Source organism: Phocoena phocoena, chromosome 2 (genome assembly GCF_963924675.1).
Source record: "Phocoena phocoena chromosome 2, mPhoPho1.1, whole genome shotgun sequence".
NCBI classification, from domain to species: domain Eukaryota; kingdom Metazoa; phylum Chordata; class Mammalia; order Artiodactyla; family Phocoenidae; genus Phocoena; species Phocoena phocoena.
In genome coordinates, this window is record NC_089220.1 from 159,876,740 (window position 1) to 159,898,185 (window position 21,446).

The 21,446-nt window shown below is 41.9% G+C and overlaps 1 protein-coding gene across 8 annotated transcripts in view; it reads left to right on the top strand.

Moving 5' to 3' along the window:
• Positions 1–21,446, top strand: part of PARD3 (par-3 family cell polarity regulator) — a 630,692-nt gene that overhangs the window by 100,457 nt on the left and 508,789 nt on the right. For all 8 annotated transcript variants that reach the window (XM_065872407.1, XM_065872411.1, XM_065872408.1 and 5 more), the window contains exon 2: positions 7,641–7,742. In XM_065872407.1, coding sequence (XP_065728479.1) covers positions 7,641–7,742 — 102 coding nt within the window. The remainder of the gene's footprint in view (positions 1–7,640; positions 7,743–21,446) is intronic.

Genomic DNA, 21,446 nt, shown 5'->3' on the forward strand with positions numbered 1-21,446 from the left:
AGTTTTCAGGTGATGCTGATCTGGGATGGAATCCCACTTAGAGAGCTACTGCTTCAAATCATGGATGAGATTAGAACTGTAGTGTAATACTTAGGTGAGTGGTTTTTCAGACTTGATTTTTTAAACAGGCAAAACTTTTTTATTAAAATAAATATTTCATGGACCTCCCCATTATGCAAAATATTTTAAAAATGGTGCTGTTGGGAAGAGATTGGGAGGAAGGGCTGTAGGAAGACGAGCGCCTGTGTTGCTGTCGTTGGAAACCATCCGTGTGGGTCTGAGAAAGTGCTGGGAATGAGTCGGCAGACGTAGGGCCGAGTCCCGGCTGACAGCGTTTATTAGTTGTGACTTCTTGTCAGCAACTTACACGCTCTGAGTCTCAGTTTTTTTCATTTGAAAATAGGGATTATAAACCCTCGCATCACATTAGATAATGCACATGAATGCCATGCAGATGTAACTGGTGGTTACTGCATTCTCGTTCTTGCCTTGGCTCCGTCTCCCGAGCCAGCTCTGTGATCTCTTGTACATGATCTCTGTGGAGTGGGGCTGGAATCGGGGAGCATCCATGGCTCAGTCGATCTCTACGTTGTTCTGAAAGTGATGTCACAGGTAGAGAGGTCAAGAATGGGCTGCTTTCCCACATTACTGGGCTAATATGCGACCCTATGAGAGATTATGTGCTGGTTCTAGTAAAGCAAAATGCCAGAATGTTATCTCCTTGAAGTTGGAATTCACCTTTGGTGTCAGGCTGCCTTTTCCGTTTTTGATTGACATATTAAATGAAGCCATCCACTCTTCAAGGGAGGCAGCAGGTTTGTGGTTTGCTCTGTTGTGTTGTGGTGATGAGGTGGTGGCATGGGTGTTGGGTGTGGTTTGGGGTGGAAAAGTGGGGGGCAGCGGAGTGCACTTACCACGAGGCACTGGCTGGTGTTTAATGGTGATCTGTGTTGAACAGCAGCTATGTTTTCTGCCTTTATTGAGAAGGCAGCAAAAAATCCGTGTAATGTTACTGCAGCGAAATTGGAAATGGGTCCTGTGGTTTGAATTTATACTTGATAGGCATTTCTGAAGTGGAAATGATTAAACTAGCTAAGGTCAAAACCGCACGTATAGTCGGCCCTCCGTATCCGTTATATGTGGGTTCTGCGTCTCAGATTCAATCTTATCTACAGATTTCAATTGAAAATATTTTTTAAAATTCCAGAAAGTTCCTAAAGAAAAACTTTAATTTACCACTTGCACGGGCAGCTGTTTACATAGCACTTACATTGTATTCAGTATTATAAATCATCTAGAGATGATGTAGAGTAGACAGGGGGATGTGGTATGTTATATGCAAAAACGACACCATTTTGTACAAGGGATTTGAGCGCCTGTGGATTTTGGTGTCCTGGAACCAACCACCCTACAGATACTGCAGGAGGACTCTACCACGTCTGTCTTGAAATACCAATGATTCATTAAAAAAAAAAAAGAACTTTGGAACATATTTTAAATGTCTTGTTTTTGGTTTAAGTAGATTGGAGAGATACTTAACCAAGAGTATCTAGCATGAGGCATCAATCCTCGATTGTCCTCTTCTAGTGACTTGAACGAGGAAGTGCTTTCTGTCAGTAAGTGTGATGTCATTACCAATGACTTCATTTGTCCTGAGACACAGTTATCCTCGGCTCATGGGATGGACGGTTGCTAACCTTGAAGCCGTGTGCCACGCACGTTATTTTAAGGCATTTTTCAAACGGTTTCTCGTCTTTTTGCTTTTGAACATTATAGATGTTCAGAGTGAGATAGTTCTACCAGGATTCTCATGAAAAAGAGCAGTACCTCCTACATATGTTGCCGTTTCCAACTCTTGTACCTGATCCTTTCCATATTCTCCTCCATATTTCTGTGTGAGTGCTTATGTCGGTTCTTTTTTTTGCAGGGCCGGGGGTGGGGGTGTCATCTGTCTTTTGACTCAATGTGGAAGATTTAACCCTTTTTCACTGCCCCACGCGTGCTTTGACTCTCTCTCTTTCTCTCTCTCTCTCTCTCACACACACACTTTTTAGACCTCTTTCCCCCCAAAGTAGTTATAATTTTGATTAAATACTTGATGTTCACACTATTTTCCGTATTAAAAGCTTCTCATAGCTGAACCATGTATGAAAGATACCTCGATTACTCTTTCTTTCCTTCACAAGTTTTGTGTTTTCCCTGAAATGAACAACTTTTTTTTTTTCCATTTGGTTGGTCTTCTATGAATTTGCAGCTAATTCCATCCCAGCTCTGCCAGCTGTTAAGTAGCATCTGGGTGTGTTTAGTTGCGTCGGGTCCTTTCCCGGCCTAGTCTTGGGGATGGCTCCTGGCTGGACCGCCCCCTGGCAGTTCTCTCCTGTGTCTGCCCCCTGCTTCACATGCCATGCCTTCCTCACTCACGGTTATGTCTTGGGTTTTGTTGGTGCTCATTCTCTAGTGTTCACTTGAGAAAGGTACAGAGAGGGTAATTTTTTAGAGACACTGCATTTCTAAACATGTCCTTTTCTACCTTCACTCACGCTTTTCTGGTAGTTGTTGGCTGAAGTCTAGAATTCTATGTTGTAGACCATTTCTCTTAGGAATTTTGAAGTCAGTGTTCTATTATCACCTAGATTTTGGTGTTGCTCTTGAGAAGGTCCAACCCATTCTGATTTCTGATTCCTTTTCCCTTTGTTGTGGTGACTTGTATTTTACTTTTTGGAAGTTCCTTCCTTCCTCCCTCCCTCCCTTCCTCCCTCCTTCCCACCCTCCCTCTTCTGGCATCTGATTCTGCTAAAACCTCACCACAAACCTTTCCCACATCTTTTCAGTGAACGTAATCTTTTCCTCTTCTGAACTCACAAAGCATTTTTATGTTTAGTTTTCTTATGACTCACGGTCTGTCTCTTTTTAACTCTTTGTCTTATCTGATAAATTTTAATTTCTCACAGTAGGTAATGATTGTCAGTGCTTCACACATAGTAAATACTTGATCCTTTTGGATCAACATGAAGTTTCTAGCCTTAACGTTTACAAGTATATTCTCACTTGAAGATTTGACAGGATATAGACCATTGCTGTACGCCATGGTTAATGCAAGAGTAGGGTACTGTTTCTATTTGTAGATGCTTTTCTTGAAATTTGCACAGGCATAAAATGTGCAGTGCTTGTGTGTTACCCAGGTCATCACTCGCAAAAGTTCAGTATCTTGTTGTACAGTGTGACAATGCTCTTTATGGAGTGTGAGAGATTTCTGGAAATTTGGATAGGAGTCAGTCTTTCATTAGGACTCTTCCTGTGTCCTGGGACAGGGTGGGTATCAGCATTCTTTGCAACTTGCGTCTTATCATATCTCTGTGCTTTCATTCTAGCTGGTCATAGGAATGTTCCCTCCATCTTTTTTCCCAGTCATCTTGGGGGAGAAGCAGTGATTCTGTGTGTGGTTTTGCCTCCCAATTCCTTCTCTGGGCTTGGATCCGTCCTGGGGAGCCTCGTCTGGAGGGGACATTTGCTTCTTGGTAGCCCTCTCTCCAGCCGCTTGTTGGACGAACCTTGTCTCTCATTTCTTGCTCATGTGTGATGGATTTTTGTTCATCATACTGTAAACTTATTATTAGTGTTTAAATCTTTGGTTATTTTATATGTACATAGCATAAGTGAAACTTTTTTTAAAAAAATCGAGTGTTGTGTCATGTTTGTTTTTTAACCCAATGACAGGTCTACAGATTGTAGAATTAATGTTTTTGGTATTTTTAAAAGTGGCTTATCACAGCTTTCTGTTCAGGTACATTTCTAAGTTTCTACAGCCAGGACAGCAATGATTTTCCTTATTATTTCAAACTTAGTGTAGACTGACACAAAGTGGAATCAACGAATATGGTCTAAATTTTTAGAAAAGTTTTCCCTCACGGATACTTGACTGTTCCTTGAAAACACAGCGAGTGCTCTGGGTATCGAGAGAGAATCGTGTGCATGAAGGCTGTCAGTTAAAATCTCCTGAGAGACGACTCTTCCAAGGAGTTGTATTTCTCAGTGGCAAAAAGCCTCCCTCCTGGTGTTCGTACTCTTGCGGGAGGAGGTCTTTCTCGCGTGCACTGCTCAGATTTGAGTTTTTAGTGTGCTGTGCTCTCTCGAGATGACTGATGATTCCCTCTTGGTGCCTTCTCTCCAAATGGTCCTTTCCATTCAGCACATGGTATGGAGTGACGTTTAATAAGCACCAGCCTGATGAGTGCCTTGATATGGTGTTGTCAGGGCTACTAGGCATAGCTGACGGTTGAATTAGGACCCCTCGGGAGGCAGAAGTCAACAACTGAATCTCAGAATTAGACTTGATCAGATCGTTGAAGGATGATGAGCCAGGTTTGCAGAGTGTTTCAAGGAGGAGGGAGTGACCAGCGGCGTCGTATTCTGCTGATAGACCAAGGAAGATGGGTCTGGAGAACTCCTTTAGCAACATGGAGGCTGTTGGTGACCTTGACGGACAGTTTTGGAACCATGGTGGGGAGGAAGCCTGATTGGAACAGGGTTATGGGAGAAGAATCTGAGACAACAGATCTTTAAAAATTTTTGCTGTCAAGAGGGTCGAGGTGTGGTAGCTCGAGGGCAAAGTGTGGTCAGCAGAAGATTTTGTACTATTATTTTAGCATTTGGAAAAATACAGTATTAACAGCTTTTAAAGGCTCAAAGTTGACATCTGAGCACATTTTCCATACTGTTACGGCTTTTAAAAAATTTTATTGAAGTATAGTTGTGTTGTGTTAATTTTTGTTGTACAGCAAAGTGATTCAGTTACATACACACACACACACACACACACACACACATATATATACATTCTTTTAAAAAATATTCTTTTCAATTATGGTTTATCATAGGGTATTGAATACAGTTCCCTGTGCTGTACAGTTGGACCTTGTTGTTTATCCATCCTCTATATATTAGTTTGCGTCATACCTTTATGGTTTTTAGATACATTAACAGTGAGGCTGGAGATAGAGCTCTAACCTTCCTTGGGGTGTTCCGGTCAGGAGAAGCTCTTGGAGAAGAGGATGGCTGAGGAGTCTTGATGGGTGGGAATGGTCAGCCTAGGGGGTAAGGTGGGTCCCCAGGCACTGGGCATGCGAGGAGGGGTGCAGTTATACAGGGCACAGTGCGGGATGTGAGAGGGGAAGTGGTGGGAGAGAGGCTGGACCGTAGCAGGTTTTCAAGTACCATTTAAGAGGTTGGGAAATCTTTAGGAGGGAATTTATTTCAGAGGAGTAGCTCCAAGTGTTATAGAAAGGCAGTAGGTTGTGATCTCATGTGGAAAGAGTGCGGAGGATTAAGAGGCTTTTTAGAGTGTGTTTTTTATAAGCTACATTTTCGAGGTCAGCCTGCTTCTGTGTGCACAGAGTTGTTTTAGAAGTGGAAGCTGATAGGTTGATTAGGTCATCCTGCAGCTTGCTTGGGGGAAGCGGAGGGCAGGATGGATCAGTGGTAAGTGGCTGGGGGTGATGACTTTCTCTTTATGCGCCCCCAGGTTATTCATTCTTCCCCATTTCTCTTGGAGAGTTAATACCATTTGGTAAAGAAGAGTAGGAGTAGAGTTTGCTTCAGGACTTTGTTCTTCAACAGCTCAACAATTCCAGAAACGACAAATTCTGGAGACTGGCTGGACTCACAGCAGTGGGTTTCTTAAGAACTCTCTGGATGACATTGTAACCAGGGAATTATGCAGAGTAAGGACCAGTGAGTGAAGGGGATGCCAAGGGTGTGTGTGTGGTGTGTGTGTGTGTGTGGTGGTGGTGTGTGTGTGATGTGTGTGTGGTGTGTGTGTCTGTGGTGTGTACGTGGTGTGTGTGTGGTGTGTGATGTGTGTGGTGGTGTGTGTGTGATGTGTGTGTGGTGTGGTGTGTGTGTGTGGTGTGTGTGGTGTGTGTGTGTGTGGTGTGCATGTGCGTGGCGTGTGTGTGGTGGTGGTGTGTGTATGGTGTGTGGTGTGTGTATGGTGTGTGTGTGGTGTGTGTGGTGTGTGGTGTGTGCGTGGTGTGTGTGTGGTGTGTGATGTGTGTGTGGTGTGTGCGTGGTGTGTGTGTGATGTGTGTGTGGTGTGTGCATGGTGTGTGTGGTGGTGTGTGTGGTGTGTGTGTGCGTGGCGTGTGTGTGGTGGTGGTGTGTGTATGGTGTGTGTGTGGTGTGTGTGGTGTGTGTGTGGTGTGTGTGTGTCCTGTGTGTGTGGTGTGTGCGTGGTGTGTGTGTGTGGTGTGCGTGTTTTCTACAAGCTTACTCTCCGTTTTCTGGATGAACAGTTGATTTCAGCACTGAATCTATTAAAGAAATCTAGACAGATAAGGGTACAGAGGAACTCTGGGTTATTGGCATAGTAGTTTTTATGATAATGTTTAATAACTTTGAGAATTAGGGTCTGGACTGCCTTCTGTGCTGGTTAGAAATGACAGGGATTGATAATTCTGCATTTTTTATGTGTTCCATTTTTTGTGATTCTTAGTCATGGCTCTCTTAAAGATGCCCTTGGAGGGCTTCAAAGGTATGGATTGCCTGACCCCACCCCTGGAAGGTCAGAGTCAGTAGATCTGAGTAGGATCCAGAATCTGTACTTTAACTCTCATTAATCTTGTGCCTCCTCCATCCCAGACTTTCCTTTAAGAAAAAACTGTACCAAACATCACTGGTTAGGCTGGGAAAATGGAGTTGTTACCTTGAATTGAACTTTTTGTTAGTAATTCTGTGCTGTGGATGATTTAGTAGCTAACGGCAAAAGGTATAGTTTAGTATATTTTCATTTAAGTACACAAGAGAATGATTATAGAAGTTTAGGAACAACTATGTTCTCTCTTCACATAACTTTAGAGCTTGACTTTATGTTACATTGTGTGTATATGTATGTGTGTGTATATATGTGTGTGTACATGCACGAACGTGCGCACACACCCACACACCCCGGGTAGCAGTGTGTAACACTTAAAATGAAGTCTTTTTTCTTCCTTCTCCCCCAGTCCCACCCCCAGGGATAAACATTGCAAATTTTGGTGTGCATCTTTGGAGACATTGCTGTATGCACACATACAAGTGTATGTAACTTTGTCTTTACAGAAATAGACTCAAGCACACATGCTGTTCTGAGCTTGCTTTGTTCACTTGTGGTCTTACCATTCTTCTGTGTCAGTATATTCAGACCTGTTTGTAGGGGTTACTTTGAGCCACCGAGGCAGGCAACCTCCTTTTCTTCAGATAAGCTGTGACATGAGCTTTTCAGACACACAGTAGACGTTGCTTGCTTATTAGAATATCTCAGTAAATTGGATTGGGAGGATTAATAAGTATTTCATATCGGACCATGGGAAACCCAGCATACTTCAGAGGAATTAATATTCCGTGTGCAGTGAGTTTTGCTCGTTTCTGCAGTTCCTATTACAATAGTGTATTGGTGTCTCAGCCAAAGGGACGTGCATGCAGGAGTGACTCCATCATAAAAAAAAGAAAATTGACTCAACCAAAGACAGGCAGCCGCTTGAATTTTCAGTCAGTTGGGATATTCTTGATGAGGTCGATTCCTTTTCATGGCAGGAGGTTATCCCCGTGTAAATTGTTGTGTTCCCTTTTGGTGATGCTAACTTGCTGTCTATTCTTTCATACAGGATCCAAACTACTGGATACAGGTGCATCGACTGGAACATGGAGATGGAGGAATTCTCGATCTCGACGACATCCTCTGTGATGTGGCGGATGATAAAGACAGAGTGAGTTCAAGTCAGGAAAGCGGCTCTGAGTGCATTCCGTGAAGGCGGGGGAGGGCATGGGTGGGGGGAACACTTTCCTTCCTGTTTCAGACGCATGTATTTTAAAGGACATTTGGGCCACTCATACTGGTATGTTTGTTTTATAATAAGTATCATGAATCTTCCCAGGGTATAATGATTTTCTTGATATCTGGGACATAATCCTAGGTTTTGAACTTCTAAAATTGCAGCGTTTTAAATGGAAATATCTTTAAGAGGTTTCCATGCCATCCCCCCCTTATTTTAACCAAATGTAACGTCTTTCCCGACAACTCAGGCCTGTCATTATGCTCACTGTTTCCACGTGCGACATACAAGGTCTCTGTTCTGATCCCAGTGGCGGCCCATCCCAGCAGCTGGCGTGGCCCGGCTGCATCCCAGCATCCTCCCGGTGGGCTTGGCTTTCAGGAAGCCGCCCTTTCCTCCGTGGCTCCTCTTCGAGTGCTGTCACACTGCAGCAGCATCTTCACTGTTGGCTGTGATGGAGGCATCACTGGCCTGTATCCGCCCTCCTATCTGTCCTCCTTGAGGGAACGAGGCAGAGGAGTGACTCAGAACGTGTTAGGAATCTGTGGCAGGATGCTGGGCTCTGGCACAGGAGTCAGCGGATTCTTGATTGCTAGAATCCAACTTGAGCAGGCCGTGGCCACACCCCCTCGTATCTGGCCCGCGGTGAGATGCCGGGAGGGCTGGCGGCCACATCCTCACCTGTTCGTCGCGGCCTGTGATGGCGCAGGGTGGGCTGCACAGCGAGGTGACTGCATGGGGTGGAGGAAGGCAAGTCGCCCCGTGCCCACTCCTCTTCCTCCCGGGAGCTCTCCAGCCGCTGGCCCCTTGCGTCCGGAGCTGTGGGCTGGGCGAGCGCGGCTGCTGTGCTTATTCACGCCTGCGTTCCTGACGGCGTAGTGCCTGGCTCAGAACCGGCCGATGTCTTACGTGTTTTCTCGAAATCTTAAGGAAAAGGAAAAATTCCAGGGTACGAGGTATTGTGTAACGTCCTGGATGTTTGATTCACTAGCCCCTGCCGTAGTGGGGCTTGTTCCCTGCAGCTGCCGTGGGCTGGGAGCACATGGTGTCAACAATGCAGAACTTTCCTGCCTGTCTGTGATTTGCTGCTGTTTCTCCTGGGGTCAGTTCTCCTTGTCAGGCTGTTCTGTGAGCCAGGAATAGGGTGGCTCTCAAATCCTTCTCCTGCAATCCACATGAAGAGCATCCTCTGGAGACTTAAATTACAGTCTTACTGGGCAGCTCAGCTGCAGAGCTTAAACTACAGAAATTTATGAAGAGCGTAAACAGGTTGCCCTTTCCCAGCCATAATGCTGGAAAGAGATGAGCTAATGTGTTGTATTGATCTTTTAACATTTTCTCTTCTCCCTTCCTCTTCCTTTTCTTTCTTTTTCTTTTTTTTGGTTGTTTTTCTTCTATAAAATAATACAGCTTCTTATGAGGAAAAAGAAACATACAAAGAAGGAAATAGTCACCCGTGACCCCCTTGCTGCTTAAAGCTCATTACTGCCGTTATTTGAGTGGGCTTTGCATCCTGACGCTTTTTTCCTTCAGAGTCAGACACACACTTTTTTCCTCTTAAATAAAAAGGATTGAGTAGTAGCCTGCTTTTTTGGAGTTGATTATAAATACATTTCCACACCCATTAACCATAGCTATGCCGACATAGCTGCACAGTATTTTCTTTTAGGGATTTATGTGCTCTTTCATTCGTCCTGTTTTGGACTCTTGGATTTCTGTGGAGGAAGCTGAGTGGTCCTGGGTGTGTCTTTTGCACCCAGCAGCAGTGGTGAGCATTCCTGTTTCTACACCTGTTTCCTTCCTTCCTTTCTTTTTCTTTCAATTGAAGTGTAGTTGATTTACAATGTATGTTGGACTCAGGTGTACAGCAAAGTGATTCAGTTATATACATATATTCTTTTTCAGATTCTTTTCCGTTACAGGTTATTACAAGATAATGAAACCTGTTTCTTTTCTGATTGAACACAAATGTGGTTTTCCCCCAGTTGGTGCCATCCTACTTTATCCTTCAGCCCACATGGTATAGCTCCGGGCAGGTTCATGGAGCACAAGGAACACTCCTCCCTGCACCCCCATCAGTGTTCACACTCCAAACGCAGTTCACATTTTGAGTAGGTAGAGTATTGAGATGTAGATGTTCAGCCATAGGATTTTAAAAAGAACTTTAAAACCATATTGGGACTTATTTTATGGCCTTTTTGGTGGGCATTTCATGTGTACTTGAAAATAACGTGGACTCTGCAGCTGTTGGATCTATAAAGATCAACCAGGTTAAGGGATTTGATGTTCTTGTTTAAATTTGGGGGCAATTTGTTACTCAGCAACTGAAAATAATACACTCTTCTTTCAGCACAACCATTAGATCGCACATAAAAACCAAAGATAAAGGAAACTGTGTAATCTGAAACAGCTGCATATTGAAATCATAGGGTAAACAAACCGTGTTTTAGATTTTATATTCTTATGTGAATTTGATGATAAATCTACATTTTCTGGAATCTCTTACTATATATCCTATGTAGGTTAAAAAAATCTTTTAACCTGAGAGAAAGGTTTTAAATATTAGTAAGTGAAATAAGTTTTCAGACAATTTTACATCATGTAGATTAAATTCAGTTTTCACATAGAAAAACGGTAGAGAGTACAAGGTACTGCTGACTAAAGTAGTTTTTAAATCATTGTTTTATTTGTTCAGAAATATTTAAATATGTGTATGCGTATAATTAATTTAAATTTTTGAAGGAGCATCTTAAAGGACCCATGTTAAGTCGTAACTGTGAAAACATAATTAATCTAGAATCCCAGCACCCAAATGCACCGGTGTTGTTGGATACATTCAACATGAGGGACTGTGTGTTGTGAGTTGTATGGCTCTTTTCCGTGGTTCTGAAATCTGATCCTGATTTAATCGCCCTGGAGTGTGTTCAGCTTTTCTTGGCAGTTTCTCTAGCTAAGGATCTTGACACCTATTTTGGTTTTAGGTTAGAAAAACATTCTCCTAAACAATAAAATTCCTCTCTAAAAACATGTCCTCTTTTAGGACACCCCTCTGGGCACCTGAATTTTATCCCCCACCCCACCCCAGGGTGCTATTTCTGCTCACAAACTGTGAAAACAAAGCTTCAGTGGCCCTGCCTTCCTGTCAGTCTCTGTAATGGGGAAAACTCTCAGAGATACAGATTTTGTACCTGGTCACTGAATTTGTAAAATTATGAAAAAATATTTTTTAATACAGGGAAATGAGGATTAAGAGGCAGTAATTCAAATGATCACGGAAGAAAATTGAAGTATCTGTTTAGCTGTAATTTTGCTCATTATCCTTTAGTTACTAGAGTTGAGCGCACAGCACTGAGGAATTTTTCATTTAGTGCCTATACGATTCCAATTCCAGGGTTTACCCAGAGGTATGCAAAATGGTGTGAGTGTGGGTCGTCTTGTGTTCTTGGAGTAGGTTTGATTTTCTGAGACATGGAATATCCTAGGTCTACTTTGGGCGTGAAGATGTGCCCTGTTTGTTCGTCCCTTCTGGACATTGCTGCTTCCAGGCAGGGTTGTCATGCTGCTCTGTTTACTCTTAGGATCTGATTCTCAGTCTTCTCATTGACATTCCGCCAAATTGTGAAAAGCTGAAGTGGATTTCACGCCATCCCCAGCACCGTTTACAACAGCCGTAATGCGAGCCTTCCTGAGTGCTGCGCTGCGTTCTGTCTGAATTTCTTCCTGGTTTGCTCTTCATTATTTATTATTTACTATCGGTGAGCCTCTCTCAGTTCTCTGTCCCTCCCGTCATTCCCTCTGTGAACTACAGTAAACTTAGTACATAGATGACAGAGTAAAAATCCTGGGCATTCACTCACTTCTCCCTCCAGTCTGGCACCTCACACTGACCTTGGGTGGAAACAGGTTTCAGGGGGAAGTGACCAGCACTTAGAGTCGGCGGGGGGTGGGGGTGGGGGAGGGTGCTTTTGGCCGGGGGTGGGGGGGGGGAATCAGCAAGGAGAGTGTCTTTTTCTCACTCACACCATTGTCTTCTTTTTTATGTCTTTGGTGCTGAAGGTGATTTAAGATGTGGCATCAAGCATTTCCTCTGTCACACTGGGATGTCATTTTGTTTTGACCTAGAATGATGTCATGTGTGTTCTGTTTTGGGGATGACCTTGGGAAATAATCTTCCACTATCGGTGTCTTGCTTTTTGTACGAAGGGTTGGATGGGATAGCAATGTAAATTCTTTGAAGAGTTTGTGTGTTTAGAGTGGGGTCCAGGCACCGTGAAGGGTTGTTGTGGAGACTGTTGATTGCTGCTTGTTGGAAAGGAGCCAGGATTCTCTGGGGGACAGTCTGGCTAGTGTGCTCGCGTAGAAGAATGTGGAGAAAAAGAAACTTTTAAAATGTATTAGGATTGTGGGCAAGCAGCAATTTCTACATGTCCGTGAAAGCTAGCACAGAGGCATTTATGGAATAGACAAATCAAAGCTGCAATGTTGAACCAAAGCTGAGTGCCCCTCCCCCTGCTGGATAAAGATTAGGTAGAGAATGTTTTCAAACCAGGGCGCCCGAATAATAATTTAAAAGATAGCACATATAATAATTTTCTTTGAAAAAAAGGACTTTTAGTCTTTTTTTTTTCTTTCAGTATTTTTAATTAATGTAACCTGTTTGCTGAGCACCTATTGTGTGCCAGGCATTGTGCTTAGTGCTGTGATACGTTGTTGAACAAAAGTAGCCATGTTTCTGCTCTACTGGGGCTTATGATCTATTGTGAGAGTCAGGATTTCTGATAGATAATGATTCTGAGGAAAAGGAACGGTCCTGTGAAAGATGTGCCAAAACTCAGCGTGAAGCAAGACTTGCCTTAAAAAAAAATGCGGCCCAGCTGGAATCTGAAGGACAGCCAGGTGAGAATGAGGGGGTGTTAGGTGATCAGATTTACATGTGAGAAATATCCCCAGCTGAGTGTGTCAGAAATGAATGGGCATGAGGCAGAGTGGACCCAGGGGGGCCAGTGTGTGGGTTTTGGGGGAGGTGGGAGACGGATATGAAGGAGAAGGTGGAGGGGTGGGGAGTAGGTAGATCTGAGGTGGCTTAATAGGTAAATGTGACGGCGAGGTTATTCCCCAAGGTGGGGAGTGCGTGCTGCGGGGGTGACTTGGGACCCAGTGGGGAGATCAGGTTTTAGTCCTGATTTTAGTCAGCTGGGGTGCCTTGGAGGTGTCAGGCAGTTGGATATTTGGAACAGAAGCTCAGACAAATGTGTGAATCTGATATAAATTTGTTAAAAAATCAGATTAAAACAACATTCAAAATATGGTCTAATTTTAGTGCAAACAATTATGTACATTGGAAAGGGTTTAAGGGACCGACTAGAAATAGTTATCTCTGAGGATGGAGTAGGTGAAAAACTGGGGATTTTGTTACCTTCTGTTTTTTAATTTCTCCATAATTCTCCTGCCTAATTCCAATATGAAGAGAGCATTAGGCAGTTCTAAATTGAGGTTAGAATATAAACATCTTTTTTTTTTTTTAACTTCAGTATGAATTGGCATAGGGAAGGAATGATTTAAAGAGTTTGCTAACTTGGAATTGAAATAATTTGTATAAACAGATTTCCTTTAACTAGATGCCTTGATTAATTTCCTCCTAAATGGATTTCTTTGAGTTAGGTTCTAAAGAAGAAAATATTTAAATTGATTAATTTCCTCCTAAATGGATTTCTTTGAGTTAGGTTCTAAAGAAGAAAATATTTAAATTAAGTGCCAAGTAGAGCATTAAATGGCTAATTAATTAACTCAAAGGGATTATTTCCCAACATGTATTTCACGAGTACCGGTTCACCCCCAGCTCATCAATTTGTGGGTGGGTGGGTCGGGGAGCACAGAAGGGTGTTTTCATTTGATGTAGTGGAAGATGTGAAGGGTGTTTTCATTTGATGTAGTGGAAGCTGTGTCTTTGGCTCCCTGCTGTATCCAAAGTTCTTGCTTCCATGGAGGGTTACTTATATGGAGAGGGTTCTTTCCCATATTTCCCACCTGTTTGCAGTTTGTTGCCCTTTCTAGAGGACTGAGCAAGACACAGGCTGTGTATCTGGGTTTTGGGGACTGTTTATCTGGGGATCATTTTTTTCTGTAGTTAGTTTTGGAACCTGAGTCACTGTGGATTTTGCCTTTCTAATGGGTTGAGATGGCAGACAGATTGACAGGGAAACCCGCGAAGAAGTATTACTCCTTCTCTGGAACCTCTTAGAAAGATTCAGTGAAGGCACCGAGGTTTTCAAGGTCACTGAACCTCAAAAGAATAACTGCAGAAATCATCAAAAGGCAGGTTGGTACATAGATTTCTTATCCCTCTAAATTTTCTTCGGAGTTGAAAGTAGTTGCAACTTTTGGAAAAAGTTTCTTGATTAATTTGAACATTCTTTTATAGTTTCAAAAACATTGACATTTTCTGCACCATCAGTGGGTTTGTGAATGTCTATTATTTATTTGTGTGTATGTTTGTTTATTTTTTTACGTGGGTTTAAATTACTCACTGTCACAACACAAGGTCGTAATGTTATCGGAAGATTCTGATTCCTAATACGAACTCTTCTAAAACATTGTTTTAATGAGGACCCTCATGCTACCCAAACATCTCACTGAAAGGATTAGTTGACTTTTGTACATAAACAAAATATTAGAATAAAAGCAAATTAGTGTGTATATAATTTCATAGGAATATTGTTCCATAGGACTATGTGGAATTAAACTGATTTTTTCCTAAAACATAGTTGGAGGCTATCACCTGGAAATACAAATGATAGGAAGCAATTCTGGCTGTGTGCTTTCTTGTTGTTTTGTTTTACTATTTGTTGAGTATGTAACTTGAGGCTGTTCAAATAATGCATAGCACATTTTGTTTTAAATAGTATTAGCTGTTAGAATGGAAAAGATTCCTCCTTAATATTAATATTTTTGGAGGTCTTTTTCTGTTACTAAACAACAATAATAATTGGTAAAAAGTCAACTAACATCTCACATAGAATGTGATTTTTTTTTTCCTTTCATCATTTATTTTTGGACAAGTGCCATGGCTTTTGTGTGCCCCCCAGTGGCCTTTTGGTAGAATGGTTATTTTTGAGCTCCGTTAACAAGTAGTCATGATATCCAAACCACTGCTAGGGGAAGGACTGTGCTTTTGACATTACAGAGAAGTGCTTCAGAACGACTTCCTCCATATGATTCAAATTCAGCTCAAATACGTGATATTTATCTGGCTAGTTTCTGAAGGTTGTGTGTTTTGGAACATCTCTCAATGGTATATAGAAGTGGACACTGAGGGGCTTCCCTGGTGGCGCAGTGGTTAAGAATCCGCCTGCCAATGCAGGGGACATGGGTTCTAGCCCTGGTCTGGGAAGATCCCACATGCCGCAGAGCAACTAAGCCTGTGCACCACAACTACTGAGCCTGTGTGCCTAGAGCCCATGCTCCACAACAAGAGAAGTCGCTGCAATGAGAAGCCCGCACACCGCAAGGATCAGTAGCCCCCGCTCGCCACAACTAGAGAAAGCCCGCGCGCAGCAGTGAAGACCCAACACAGCCAAAAATAAAAATAAATAAAATAAATTAAAAAAAAAAAGAAGTGGACACTGAAGACTCATATGTATCATCAGTTCTACACTTATTTTGGTGCTCACATGTCTGCTAAATCTTGAGTCATTTTAATTTCCTCTGTTTCCCCTTCTCTTCCTTGTTGTCATGGAGAACGTTGACATATCAGAAACAAGTCAAGTCTGAGATATTCCAAATCACTCACCTTTTTCCTCCAGCAGAAATCACAACCCTAACAGATGTTTGTTGGTTAGGAATTCTCAACAATCGTGATTTTTTTCAGTGTGACAGTTGTTTATGTGCAGATCAGTGTAATTTGAGTTGAGGACACAGATTAAAACCTGTTTCTAAGACGTTAAACCTTCTGTATAGAGTATACAGAAAATAATACCAGAAATGAATGAGGAAATTAAGGGCACTGATTTAGTTGGCAGAATCTTTTCTCTTCCGCCTTGAAGAAGCATCAGGTTGAAAGCTCTGCTTGAACTTGAGCGCGGGGCCTGCGTGCTGGAATTCCCTGCTTGAGAATTTCATTGTGAGTGCCCTGTCTTGTCATCAAGGATTCCATAGCATTGTTTATAGAAGTAGGGTGTTTACCTTGAGTTCTCTGCCAAAGTCCAGTTTGTTTAATTAAATTCTGCTGAGCGTTTCAAACTTCCTGCCTGAAAGGATTTCTAATTGCTTGTAGTTCCAGGGGTGGTAACAATAGTGATGGCGTTCTGCTCTGGTGACATGCTTTTAAGTGATTACATTCCAAGCTGTTGGGTAGGATGAGATAACTTTTCATGTTAAAGATGAGACGTGGTCTTGTGGAGGGTACACGGGGACATTGGCTGTGTCGGTGAAGAGCCGTTAGGTTCGTGCTCAGAGTTCCTGGGTCATAATGTATGTGGCAGTGGGTGACATTCATGACAAAGGAAGACATGGTTTTTTTCCCCCTCAAGGAAGACGTGTCCCCTCCTCAGAGCCTTGTTTCTCTGATAGAGGCCAGCGTGTGACATTTAAGTAACCATATAATTTCAGCTTTGTGCATTGTTTAGCTTGAGGAAAGGTTGCCATAGAAAATAGGGTTCAAAATCAGCATTTGTATACTTTTGCAGGCCGAGGGTTAATGGTTAAGACAAGAGTATGATGATACCTCTGAGAGTTGTCAGGAGAGTTAAGATCATGTGTTAAGTGGAAAAAAACTAAGAGAAGCAGAAATGTCATATCTCGGACAGTTTGCTGGGGCTCACAAGAGAAAACATTCAATTTAAAGTGTGTGAGGCTGAAAAATCTGCCTCAGCCAAAACACAACCATTTTGGAGTAAATGGCTGGAATTCATGCATCAGGATGTGTGCGTGGTCCAGTGTGTGGATTTCAGTCATTTACTACAAAACTATCATTGTGATCATTTGTCTGTATGTCTCTGTCTCTATGCTGACTTTCTACATCTTGATCATATAGAAAATCACACTCTAGACATGGAAGTTAGCAGAATGACACATTCTGACAAGGTTGCTTAACGGTGGAAGAACAATGAAGCTAACTCAGAAAGTTAGATGGCTTTTTAATTCAACAAAAAGAAACCCTAAGAACTGTAAGTTATACAGACATACATTTCATCTTGTTACAGAGCCTTCGTTTTTAAGTAGAAGACACAGAACTCAAAAGAAAGCTGCTTTGGTCTTCTAGGGCCTAAAGATAATTATTTTGAACCCCTTTGTTAATTATCCTCAGGTACAAAGCAAAGGAAATTGGGTGGATTTTGTATTCAAATACACTAGAAATTTGTAGTATCCATCGTCTTTGTGTGTGTGTGTGTGTGTGTGTGTAGATAACATGCTAAGGCTTTTTGTCTCATGCTTTTCCGTGTTCTATTAAGAGCAACATGTAGAAGGATCACAGTTGATCAAAGTGTAACTCTGTGTGCTCAAAGTTGTATTTTTTCTTTTAATCTTTATTGGAGTATAATTGCTTTACAATGGTATGTTAGTTTCTGCTTTATAACAGAGTGAATCAGTTATACATATACATCAAAGTTGTAATCTTATACCAGTCATTCTTTCCACTATAGACTCCTCGTCAGTGAGAGATTGCAGTTCTGTCCAAAATAATTCAAAGTACAACACTGTTTATCATAAAACGCTAAAACATACGTTCTTCTTAAGTGCTTTTTAGAAAAGTGTCAATACTTTAAGAATATGTAACAAGTTAGGAATACGTAAGTTCTATTTCATAAAATGTAACCACCTTTTTTTTTTTTTTTAAAGAGAGAATGACTTAGAAAGTAGAATGTATATGTGTGGATAAGTTGGAAGAGTGTTTTGTTCCTTTGTTACCAGAATAGTTTCCTAATCATAGCAGAAAAGATAGTGCTGCTAACTGATGTTACCCAGACGGGAAGAAGTGTGTTCTTGATAAATTTTGTGACATTGCTTTGCTGTGTCCATATTACGTCATCACGTTAGATTCCCCCTTACTCCTGTGTTGCAGAAGTTGTACATTCTTGCTTTTTTTCACATCCTCAATTAATAAGAAGCTCCTAAACTTAAATACAATTTATATTTTCAAGAATAGCTCATGTATATATTTAATATTACGTTTAGCTTAATAATAGCTATGTAATTGGGTGAAAATGTGCATATTATAGTACTCCAAGTATTAGTTTAAAAGATACAAACCTTTAGTATTTGCTACCCTCAAATTATTCTAGGGCAAATAAATTTTCTTCCAAAAACACGCTGTCCCCAGATAGAGCTATTTCTGATTCGGATTGAATCAAGCCCTCTTTAGTTATTTTTAGGGAAATTTGTGCTGAGAATTAGGCATTAATTGTACTCCTTAGCTCTCCTTTGACATTTCTTGATTAGGTGGTTTCGTCTGAAATGGCAGCCAAGTTAAAGTAGGCTGAGATAATTTTGAATTTAAGAATAGATGAATCCAGAGCTTTTAATACTTAAATGTCAGAGAGAAGTGAAATGCGTGTAGGTGACCATGATGCACTTTATCATCCTTGAGGTGAGCAAAAAAAGACTGTTGAACACCGTGTTTTAGAAAGCATCAAGCAGGGCCTAGGTCTTTAACTTTACCCTTCTTTAAAAAAAATTCTTTTCTTAAAAAATTAATTAATTAGGCTGTGCTGGGTCTTAGTTGTGGCATGTGAGATCTAGTTCCCTTACCACGGATCGAACCTGGGCCCCCTGCATTGGGAGCTCAGAGTCCTAGCCACTGGACCACCAGGGAAGTTCCTAACTTGACTTTTAGTCTACACCCCTTACTGTAGAAAGCATCTCACCATGTCATAATGCCAGCCAAAACAGGCCTTGGCGACCAAGAGTCAGAAGGGCCAGCACGAAACGTGGCCCATAATGAATACAAAATTTAGGCCATGTAGTTGGAGGATTCATAATGTTCTTTCGAAAGGCAGCACAGCTCTTTTATCGGAGGGTCTTCAAACAGGGTGGTAACAAAGCAGCCCATCAGTGGGGTGTATATGATTTATGTTATGAACTGTTGGTTATACATGTTCCTGAGGAGGAACCATCTCTGTCGGTTGAGAAAGGATGGTGGTTCCTGCCATGTGGGACATGCAGTTGCCTGGTTAGAGTGACTGGGTGCTCGGCTGGTGGTAAATTCCTTGTCTACCTTTTTGGGCTGTGAACTAAATGCACTGTAATTTATGTTAATTTGCTTTAAAAGTCTTCAATTTGGTACTTGATCATAAGGCTGGGTGAGAAAGATGAAGAAATGTACATAAATAGCAGTGTTCCTGGGGAAAGGGAGAGCAGTTAACCTTTTGAATCAGTCATATGTAAATAAACCTAGGCTTTTTTTCAGTGATATATCTATTTTCAAGTTGTATCTTTAAAACCACAAAATGTGTTGTGTTCGAAATTCGTGACCTGCTTCTCTGTCCCTTAGGAACTCTGCTCCTGAGTTCTTGTAGCACTTATAGCCTGTGCGGCTCTTCTTTGTAACAGTTGGAACGATTGACATTCACTTTCAAAGAATCAGTTCTCTTTGGTTTGGAAACATATAATCATTTTGGCAAGCATTTTTCCCTTTTCAGTTTCTCCTAACCCTGATGTTTCAGTGTCTCTTGCGGCATTATATGGTAACATTGGCCCTTAGTGTTTAAATTTGCCTTGAATTTAATTTTCATATGGAGTTTGAAATACATATTACTATGATGCGTATAGTAAAAAAAAGTTTTTAATGTTTTTTATCACTATGATCTAAATAACAACCAAGCAAACTTCTAAGTTTTTTTTTTTTGAATTGTTTGAACCTAGTGGAGGAGATAAATGCATTACCTGAGGAAGTTGGTTTGAAATTCATTCTCTTTTAAAATTTGATTTGCATGCATTGCTTTATATTTATTTTTCCATACTGAAATTGGCATTTTTATACAACTCGAATATCTGTTGATACATTTGAGTTTCCTGAGTCAAAGCTATTTCTTAAATGCAGAAAGCAGTGACTTGCCTTTATCATACATCTTACTCTTTGATTGGAGCCGTGACTGACAGAAATATGGTATATAGAACAAACCCAGGGGCACCTGTCTGATGCTGTGTGTAATGCAGGCCGAATGCTTATTTCTTTCGATTTGAAGACTAATTCCTACAGAGGTCTCAGCTTCTGAAAGAGTGGCCACTGGCAGGTGTCCTCCATCGTTTGACCTTGGCCAGTGACTCTGGATTCACTGTGGTCTCAGTTTTGTAGACTTGAATGGCTGCCCACGTATTGTTAAAGAAACCAGTTGAAAAAAAGAGACAGAAATGCATTTCTGTGCTTTTTGTGAGGCTCACTTACATAAAACTTCAGGTTCTAATGATCTCAGCTCCTTTCCTGCATTTGGCTGTCTCTTAAAAACAGAGTTGAAAGTGTACATAAAACAAACAACAAACAAAATTCCTCTCGGATCAAGTGTTGTGGGATTGTACTTGGAGAATTTTTATAGCTTGATTGGACTTTAGATGTCATTTAACCTCGGGATTCTTTTTTTTTTTTAGTTTTTAAAAAATTTATTTTTGGTTGCGTTGGGTCTTTGTTACTCTGTGCGAGCGTTCTCTACTTGTGGTGAGCGGGGTTTACTCTTCATTGCAGTGCATGGGCTTCTCACTGCGGTGGCTTCTCTTGTTGCGGAGCACGGGCTCTAGGTGTGTGGGCTTCAGTAGTTGTGGCATGTGAGCTCAGTAGTTGTGGCGTGCGGGCTCAGTTGCTCCGCGGCATATGGGATCCTCCCAGACCAGGGATCGAACCTGTGTCCCCTGCATTGGCAGGTGGGCTCCCAACCACTGTGCCACCAGGGAAGTCCCTAACCTCAGGATTCTTCACCATGGGTCAAGCCGGGTGTTGTAGATGCTTAGAGACACTCTCAAGCATGCTTGTGGGGGCCAGTTGGGGCCTCTCCCCCCGACCCCCCACAACAACCTCAAGTGAGTCTGGCCTAAACCACTGAACACTGACAGGTGAAGAAACAGCTCTGGAGAAGTTAAGGGACTTATGGAAGATAACAGAACTATGTAGCTGAAGATTTGAGAATAGAACTCAATGGCAATGAGCATAGGACACGTGCTCATCATAGGAAGAAACAAGAGCGTGAGGCTCCGGGCCCTGTGAGTGACAGCTGAGCCAGCACGCTGGTGTTGTTGGTTGGTGTTGTGTAGGCTGGTGTTGTTGGTTGGTGTTGTGTTGGCTGGTGTTGTGTTGGCTGGTGTTGGCCTTCACGCAGGTGTCCCTGTGTTCTGAGGCTGGTGAAGGAGCGTCTACAGCTGTGTAGGTGTGACCTCCGTTGGAGATAGGAGGCTGGCTACTAATGTCCCCTCAGATTCCCACACCAGAGATTTTTATCTGCAGTAACAGCACAGGTAAGCTCCTTTCTTTCGGATCAAGATGTAAAAGTCAAGATCAAAATATCTAACCGGGTTACTAAGTAAGACTCTCTTAGCTCCTTTAACACAAAGTGTGACCTTGTTAACAGTTATCTAACTTTGGATAGCTTTTCAGTATCAATCTGAGGAGGATACATAAGTCGCTTTGTCATATGGTTTATATATTTATTCTTC